The sequence below is a fragment of the Anneissia japonica genome, unplaced genomic scaffold (assembly GCF_011630105.1).
Source record: "Anneissia japonica isolate Jap-2015-1 unplaced genomic scaffold, ASM1163010v1 scaffold6788_len1366326_cov149, whole genome shotgun sequence".
Classification (NCBI taxonomy): Eukaryota; Metazoa; Echinodermata; class Crinoidea; order Comatulida; family Comatulidae; genus Anneissia; species Anneissia japonica.
In genome coordinates, this window is record NW_022692324.1 from 420,608 (window position 1) to 430,422 (window position 9,815).

A 9,815-nucleotide genomic window follows, 5' to 3' on the forward strand; every position below is an offset into this window, starting at 1 on the left:
TTTATCTGACTGACTAACTCACTGAATCTGTCTCTTATACACATCTAGATCGTCTCGGTCGTCGAGGGTAACGCAAGAGGTTTCGTCGTGGCTTCGCCGAACGCACTTCAATCTCGCGTAACGGAGAGCAAACGGGAAACGTTCAGCGAGGTTTTCTCGGCCGACATGCCCATACACCTAAACTTTTAAAATGTTACAGTGAGTTTATGGCAGATCTGGTAAGCAAAGGGTACGCAGAGGAAGTGCCAGTAGAACAGGTTAATAGAAGTGATGGACGCACATGGTTCATTCCTCATCATGGAGTTTGAACTTCTTCAAGGGCCTGACCTAACCAATACGGAGTACTGCTACGATGGAGACAGGAACCAGTGGCCTTATTGGCTGATATTGAAAAAAATGTTCTTTCAAGTCCGAGTGAGACCTACAAACTGCGACCTACTTAGGTACTTGTGGTGGCCAAATGGTAATTTGAACAGTGATCTTAAGGAATATTGAATGCGATTTCACATCTTTGGAGCTGTGTCATCTCCAAGCTGCGCCAATTATGTGTTGAGAAAGTCTGGACTGCAATAGGGGCAGAAAATAAAGTTGCCCAAGCTGTAGAAGAGAGCTTTTATGTTGATGACTTTTTAAAGTCAGAAACAAGTGAAGAAGAGGCTATTGACATGGTGGCGAAAATGCGAAAACTGCTACAGAATTGGGGATTTAACATAACCAAGTGGGCCAGCAATAGTAGAAAAGTGTTGGAAACTATTCCAGAGCAACATCGAGCCAAGGATGTAACAGGAATTGACCTGCAAAACGACAAATTGTCTAAGGAACACGTTCTGGGCGTAAAGTGGTGTGCCGAGTCCGATAGCCTAGAATTCAGTGCAAAGACAGTAAGTAAGATTGCAACAAGAAGAAATATACTGTCTGTAGTAAGTGGTATCTATGACCCACTTGGCATTTGTTCGCCATACACATTGCAGGCTAAACTTATCCTTCAGTCATTATGCCGAGAAAAGATGGGATGGGATGACCCCATACCTGCTCAAAGCTAAAAGGAGTGGAAAGCATGGCTAGCCGATTTGTCTGGATTGGAAAACATCCGGATCCCACGGTGTTTAAAACCCAGTAATTTTGGAGAAGTAACCAACGCCCAATTGCATCATTTTGCCGGTGCCAGTCTACATGGATATGGTACAGTTACATATCTTCGTTCACAAAATACAGCCGGAAATATCCATGTCGGTTTCGTGACAGCTAAAGCCAGAGTAGCTCCATTGAAACCACACACAATAGTAAAATTGGAATTAACAGCAGCTGCATCTGCTGTACGTCAGGATGATCTATTACACAGAGAGATGACGATTAAGTTGGAACCATCAATATTCTGGACAAATAGCCAAACTGTCCTAAATACATACCCAATAAGTAGTCTAGATATCCTGTGTTTGTGGCTAACCGCGTTGCAGTTATTCGTGATTGATCAACATTGCACGGATGGCGATATGTGCCAGGAAAACTTAATCCTGCCGACCATGCATCCAGGGGACTTAAGGCACAAGATCTGATGAGACATAAGGAATGGATATCAGGGCCGGATTTCTTGGCTATGAGCCAGAAGGAATGGCCTGTTATGGAAGATATACCACCCAATGGCGATACATCGCACAATGACATCCAGGAAAGCCAGTACAATGCAATTGGAGTCAGCGAAGCAATATGTCAATATGACAGTCCTTTGAATAGATTAATACGACACTACTCCGATTGGACAAAATTGAAGAGGGCTGTGGCATACTATATCATTCTAAAAGACATGAAAATCATCTACTTACGGCTAGGAAGCTGGAGGAAGCTGAGATTGCTATAATCAAATATGTGCAAACCACAAATTTCCCTTAAAAGGAATTGGGTAAAGGCAGCAATCTAACTAAACTAAACCCTAAACTAAATGAGGGAATTCTAAGAGTTGGGGGCAGAATCGAAAATGCATCCATTCCCGAAAATATGAAACACCAGATCATTCTTCCAAAAAATCATCATGTGACTACCCTAATCATCCAACACATACACAAAAGTGTTGGCCATCAAGGATTAAATCACGTTCTGTCAGTACTAAGGCAGAAGTACTGGGTATTGAAAGTTGGACCACTAGTCCGGAGCATTGTGAAGCAATGTACTATATGCAGGCGTGTAAAAGCAAAGTCCATTGAGTAGTTAATGGCTAATTTGCCTGTGGAACGTGTACAACCTGACGCACATTTTTCGAATACAGCCTACTTCGGCACCTTCGAAGTGAAATATGGAAGGGCCTGTAGAAAAAGATACGGGGTAATCTTCACATGTATGGCATGCAGAGCTGTACATATTGAGTAGCTGCATCTATGGATACCAGTTCCTGTATTAATGCTTTGCGCTGTTTTATAGCAAGGCGTGGCCAAGTGAAACACATTAAATCAGACAACGGCACAAATTTTGTAGGGGCCAAGGCAGAATTTGAATGCATCGATAAGAAGAAGATGCAAGAATTTGCATGCAACCGAGGGATAGAATGGAAATTTAACCCACCGTCTGCCTCCCATTTTGGAGGCGTGTGGGAAAGGCAGATACGGACAATACGCCAAATCCTCAACAGTCTGTTGAATGAGCAGTTTATAAAAACGGCTGAATCTGATGAACAGTTGAACACGTTCATGTGTGAAGTCGAGGCGATCATTAATAGTAGGCCTCTAACGAGAAATTCAGATGATCCAAATGATTTAGATGTAATTACTCCAAATTCTTTGCTACTACTGCAGCCTGCAGGTAATGCAATTGGAGAATTTAAGGAAAAAGATGTCTACGCACGAAAGAGATGGAAGCAGGTTCAATACTTAGCTGATATATTCTGGAAGCGGTGGACAAAAGAATACCTAACCACCCTACAATTGAGACAGAAGTGGATGAAACCAAGGAGAAATGTGCGTGCCGGAGATGTTGTACTGATTATTGATCAGCAAGCACCTCGCAACTCATGGCTTATGGGTCTAGTGATAGAAGTCTTTGCGGACAACCATGGGCTAGTCCGAAGTGTGAAACTGAAAACCAAGTCTGGTATACTTAAACGACCAATCGCCAAGATTTGTTTGCTTTTAGAAGATAATTCTCTGTAATTATTGTCTGAAATTGACAGGCCATAATAATGCCGTTGATAGTGTGCAAGCCAAGCGCTGCCCAAAATATACAGCAATAATATGATTTAAGGAGAATGTTGGAATAATCTCATTTATTTGAACTTTAAATTCATTGCTAAAGATATCATAATAAATCAAAAGTTACACCATTATTGATTTCAAATAATTTTATAGAAACCATGAAGCATGTGTAGCTGGATTTACCCCAGGTTGAAATCATTGATTTAAAACGTTTGTTTCTTTTGAATCAGTGGACTTTTATCGATAGTTAAACTTCTTCAATTTGTCTTAATTATCGAGACTGAAATGACTTTAGATACATTATAATTGGTTTTAATATTTGTTTTAGTGTTCTTGTTGGTATTTAATTAATTTGTTTTAAGAAAGTTTGAAGGTAAATGACAGTTATGACGCTATTAGATGGACAGTTATGATATGTTGTTGAACACATAATAGTAAGGTCGTTGCTTTTTTACAGGAGCAACTGGGCCTCGGGATGTTGTGTTCGTTAATATTAGTAGTGAGCCCTCTATGTTGGACTTTAGTTTGGAAACAAGGAAAATATGGCCGATTGAATATAGCAGGGCCGAAACCGTCTTTATCTGACTGACTAACTCACTGAATAACGGAATATTTCATGTACGGAATATGGTTAAACTAATAACTCCATGATTACACGTGATGAAATATGTACAAGCGTTATTGGAATAAAAGGAAGTTGTCAGTCTGAGTAAACGCCGTCCGTATTGATTAATTGGCCATAACAAACAGAATTATATAATTTGAGAATTAAAATAGGGCTTTTAGAGCGGACAATCCTTCTTACAAAACCCAAGTCGGGAAGCCTAAATATAAATATTTAAATGAACAACTTAATTAAAGCAAACAAACAAAATGATAAATTGAAGTGTATAACTGGACTATGTTGGTTTAAACATGGGGCTTTCCCTAATAAAAAAAAGTTTAATACTACTAAAGAAAATTATGAAGTCAAAAAAATTAAACAGTCCGCTTCACAGCTAACGCAACGTTAATGTGACTTGAACTGTAGCTGCAATGGTAATAGCTGCAATAACTATTGTCGACTCTCCGTAGGTCAGTGCATTTTTAGTTCATGTACCATGACTAATGTCATGGTAATTCAGTGATTGAGAGCAAAATTTTTTAGTGCATTTCACTATAAATTTGCTTTAGTTAACACAACTTGCGTTTAAATAGTCTAATTCAGTAAACTCAACCCAGGGATGGAATTGAGGCAATGGCACTTGATCATGTAAATAGGCTGGCAGGTCGGTTATATTTATAGAATTTAGTGTTTTGTTTGTTTTTGTTTTGTTTTGGATTTTGTGTTTGTGAGAATCCCGAAATATAATTATTGATTGCCTTTGCAATTGCAGCATGGTGACACATTTAGTACATTGATGATTCTGACTTTTTCGTTCCACATGTGCAGACAATATATTTGAGGAATTATTTTATGGAAAGAGATTGGCGAGCTATTGTGCGTTTTTGAAGAGGGGTGGCGCGAAATGAGTTGGGGTGGTAGTGGTTGATGTAAATTAACATCATCATCCTTGTCATAGAAATTCAGAGTAATCATTTAACATAACAAATGTACCATTGTTGAGATGGTTTGTGCTGATGTAATACAGGGCTTAATACTATATGTTGAATTGAGTAACTTTATTGTGTGTTTTTGAAGAGGGGTGGAGCGAAATGAGTTGGGGTGGTAGTGGTTGATGTAAATTAACATCACCATCCTTGCCATAGACATTCAGAGTGATTATTTAACATAACAAATGCACCATTGTTGAGATGGTCTGTGCTGATGTAATACAGGGCGTAATACTATATGTTGAATTAAGTAACTTCTTTGTGCATTTTTGAAGAGGGGTGAGCGAAATGATTTGGGGTGGTAGTGGTTGATGTAAATTAACATCATCATCCTTGCCATAGACATTTATAGTGATCAACTAACATAACAAATGTACCATTGTTGAGATGGCCTGTGCTGATGTAATACAGGACTTTAGCTTAATAAAAATGTTGAATTGAGTAAGTTAATAAAATAGGGGATTGAACTTTTACTAAATTGTTTGGTTTTAATTGGAAATTAGACGATCTTGTCAAGCAGCGAAAAAAAATGCTAGGTTTTATTTTGATTATCATAAAAACTATAATTATCAATAAATTTATCAGGTCGGACCGCAAATGTTTATCTTGATGATGGACAATAATGTCCACATGTGGGGAATTTTTGTATACGTGACCGAGCCTACAACACAGAATAACTGAGAATACACAGCACTATGCTCGAACAGCCGCCATCATAAAGTCTGCCCTTTTATTCAATACCATCGCCTAGTGGCGCTAAATACATTCCTCCCTTCCAGTTGATGAATCATATTATTGTATACACATGAATATGCCATTTCTGAATAAAAGGCACGATACTTTAACTGAATTGTGAGATATGTTTTGAAGTAAATCAACATTGTATTTAACTACACTTCAATACATTATAGAGGCTATGCACCCCAGCGGTACATCAGTACACTGCATTTTCATTATGAACAACTTGAGCATAACACAACGAAATATAACTTAACTAAACTTTACAAATAGATAATATACCTATTTCAAATAAAACTACAGAACAGCGTAGCTAAACTGTTTCACAAATCAAGCTTTTTAGGCACTTTAAAAACTCTACCTGACCTAGTCTTCTTAAAATTTGGATAATTTGGAAGATTTGCACTATTTATGTCAGTATTTTATCAACTGGAGTAGCCCCTGGATCCTCAGCATCTGGGAGTTGAGGCAACACATTTGTGATCGTAAACTAGGCCATGCCCTGGCAGGCTGGTCTTATAGATGGCCCTTTATCAGGTAAGTGACTTCATTGACATTATTCATCAACTGCATTCTTTTGGTTCTGGATTGTTGATTTATTAAAAAATGCCGACCCCGATGTACATTTTTCTTAACTTTAAGGGTTGGTGTTCTGGTGCATTAAACATTTTACCAAAGAGAATTTACAATGTTTGCACGCTCATAAACACTAAACTGTTTTTTTTTTTTTTGGCTATAGGCCTGTCGCTCCGAAATTGGTCCGAGCCAAAAAATGTCCGGCGGACAGATTTTGGCCGCCAAAATCGGTCCGCCGGACTACTAAAATCGGTCTTCCGGATGTTAGTGTAACTTTAACATTGGCGCTGAGGCATTTGTTGATCAAGATAATTGTCATGATCGATTGTACAATTGTTTTTTCTGGAATAGCTTTCCAGTGAAACATGAATCAAGGGGGTCCAGCCGGCTCACCCCTTCCACACCCTAAGTTTTTCAAAAATATACTAAAATAGAGAAGAAAAGAAAATCTAGAGGTACAATAATCATACATTTTCTTACGGTACCTCTGCTCGAACCATGGTGAGGCTGAGGTGTTATTGACACCCTACTATAAAAGTCCTTCCCAAGGCCCCTCTATTTTGAATTCTTGGATCCAGATAAGTACGATACTGTATACCCACATTAATGATTAGCCTGATGTATTAAAGGTATGTCTTCTACTAAAGGTTTGTTCATTTGAGAATACATTTATAAAACTAGAAATTGCAAATTTCAAGTGAAGTGCTGCGAAGTACAACTACATAAAATGTTCTTCGAACAAAATTATTTATGCAAGTCAAGTGAAAATAATGAATAATAAAAATATAACAAATAATATGAGCACGACACATTGTCTATATTAGAACAGCGTTGGTACCGTGTACAATAGTGTTTTGCTGCAGTGACATCTCTCTGCTAGCGATGACTCGCTGCTGGCGAATCGATCTGCGCATGTGTATAAAATGGTATTTATTTCCGAAAACACTATGCCAGTCTACAACAAGCTTCGCCTAAATGTAATAATTAGCACGTTGAAATAGGCTAGTAAATAAGTTTAACTGGGTTCGTAAATAATATTGGCCTCAAAATATTGTGGCTGAGACATGAGCCGATTAAACGTAGAAATAGTAAACCTAGAAATATAGTAAACACGCTGCATGCCGACGTTGGTACGAGTAAGTTAGTCTACAAACGTCGCCTAAAGTAATTGATTTTACCCGGCAGAACGAAAGAAGGAAACTCCGCTGTTCAGTTATCTTAGGCGATTGTTTTTAGACAAACAATGACCTTTCAGAGGTCAAATTGCCGTCAAGAATATGAATTGGCTGCTTCGCAGCAATAAATGAAATATTTTTGAATTTTAAGTTGCATTATACAAAACTATCTCAAAGATATGAGGGTTAATTAGGCAGGGTTAAATATCAAAGAAAAAAATCAGCTCAATATTCCGCAGGCCATTTGAAACAGTGTACCCGAGTGCATGCCCTTTTTTCCTGGACACTTCCTCATGCAAATGTCTGGATCCGCCCCTAAAGTTTAATATATAATTTTTTTACATTTCTAAAAATATTGTAATTGCATGTTGTGTGGTTCAACACCACAAGCCGGACCATGCCCACTTGCGCTCTCGCGCCATTAATATTAAAGAATTCTGAAGTCTCTTTATGGTCAAGTTTATCTGCAAGCTTCAAAGAAGCGAGTCAGCTGCGTGGATATCAGCACCGTGGCATTGAGTTTCCTCTGGTGTCACTGCCTAAAATCGAAGGAAATGAACAATTATTAATATGTGACTACACAGTATCTGGTCGTTTAAATCGTTGCGAGCAGCTCTGCAAGAGATGGATACGTGTGCCATATAAGATGACATTATTAATAATATTATTATTAAATACAGGTCTCCCTCTAATTAGAGACCTCTCCAATTATAGACCATCTCCAATTAAAGATCACGTTATTGCGGACTATTGTGTTCATGTTATCATTATGCACCATGAAAAGTCATGTATAAATACAGTATATTAAAGTTACCCCTAAAACGTTTAGGGGTTGGGATGGGGAGGGGGTAATTAATGAGAACGGACCGGCTATACGTCTTTAATGCTGGGGCGGATGCATAGGGGGTGCAGACGGTGCGATCGTACACTCACTATATTATAATAAGAAAATAGTTGTATTATAATATTGATGTATTATTTTTATCATAGACAGTAGAGATTTTTTTAAATATTCGGATTAATATTTTACTCTATTCGACAGTTTTTTTTTTATTATGATGTACTGTATTACTGTATAATGTGATTTTTAATAAATCGGTCAACCAGAGGAAAAAAAAATTAAATGTTTATAATAATTTAATAATTGTGAGAGTGCAACCGGGCACCTTAAGGTCCATACCCTCAAAATGTTCGCAGCTCAGCCCTAACCAAGATGGGCCCCCAGATGGTGTGCAGTCTCACGCGCCCCTACCGCGAATCCTGCATGCCCCTGTAGTGTAACCTTCTATCTATGATTGTTTTACCCTTCCTGAGTAAGTGAAACAGTTGGTGTGATTTTTAGAATTCGTGAGAGGTTGGGAGTTACAGACCGTCGCACCATTCTCCTTGGAGTTCAGGAGAAGATACACTAAAAAAAGTAGAAAGTTACTGCAGCGCCGGGTGTTTTAGCCTACTACTGAGATGAATACGGTGTGAGTTGTCTTTGAACGTTTGACGTTCAACGACATACAAAACTACCTTTCCCCCCCCCCAAAAAAAAAAAACAAATCATGCAAAGACTAAATTGTTTTCCTTATATAGACAAATGTACCCTACCGTTTCGTAGTCTCAAAACACATGAACTATACATTTTGAAAATATCCATATACATTTTGTTTGACATTGTTTAGGTTTTTCTGTATCGCTTGAGAAGTGCAGAGGTTGTTAACATTAGGCACTATACAAATATTGATGATTATTATTAAAGTAAATATTTTTTTTTTACCCAAGGCAAACATTAAGAATACATTTCAGAAGCCATAACTTCGTATTCTTTCAATTCATTCAATGTTATTTTCTTCAGGTATTTCTGTAAGATTCACGCCAGGGTATTATGCACTAAAAAGTATGTTTGAAAACCCAATTTTAAAGCACTCGATGTAATGGCATGTACGTTTTTAAAACCTCCCTGGTCAATAAGCCACCACCTGCGCTCGTAATTAATCGACGGTTCAGTTCGGACCCTGGCACTGTCCCGATTTCCTAAAATCAGTACATCATACTTCCGCCAAACTCCTTCTGGGACTAACGTAAAGATATCCGAAATGTATATTATCAATGGTTAACATGCTTGAATGACAGTAGAGTAGTTGGGGATCAGAAAATATTCAATGAAAATATCGTTCCATATTTTCCTTCGTACATTAGAGTTGACACCTGCCGCCAGGGGGATAGCTTCCCCGACCTGGGGCGGATGCAGGAGTTTACGGTAAGAAGTGTGTGAGAATTCACACTACCTCATGGGTGGGGTTGAGGCGAGAAAAGTTTGAGAATATGGATCTCTGGGTGCCCAAAAATTGCACTTTCATAAAAATAATAAAACAAAATACAATACAACAATTATTTTTCCTACTAACTTCTATCTATCAGGTTGAGCTATTAGCTCCCCACCATGTACTGTTTGCTCGGTTTGCCTGCTTGATCGTCTGAGTGTTAGCATATTATCTGTGGTACTTCTGGAATCTTTGCAGGTTTTTCCTTTCTTGCGTTGTCCATTTGCCAGGCGCGTAAT

At 38.3% G+C, this 9,815-nt stretch overlaps 1 protein-coding gene across 1 annotated transcript in view; it reads left to right on the forward strand.

The window, feature by feature from the left end:
- Positions 1-1,043, forward strand: part of LOC117100240 — a 1,244-nt gene extending 201 nt beyond the window's left edge. The window contains exon 2 of the mRNA XM_033239840.1: positions 518-1,043. Within this exon, the coding sequence (XP_033095731.1) occupies positions 518-1,043 (526 nt within the window). The remainder of the gene's footprint in view (positions 1-517) is intronic.
- Positions 1,044-9,815: the final 8,772 nt, after the last annotated feature.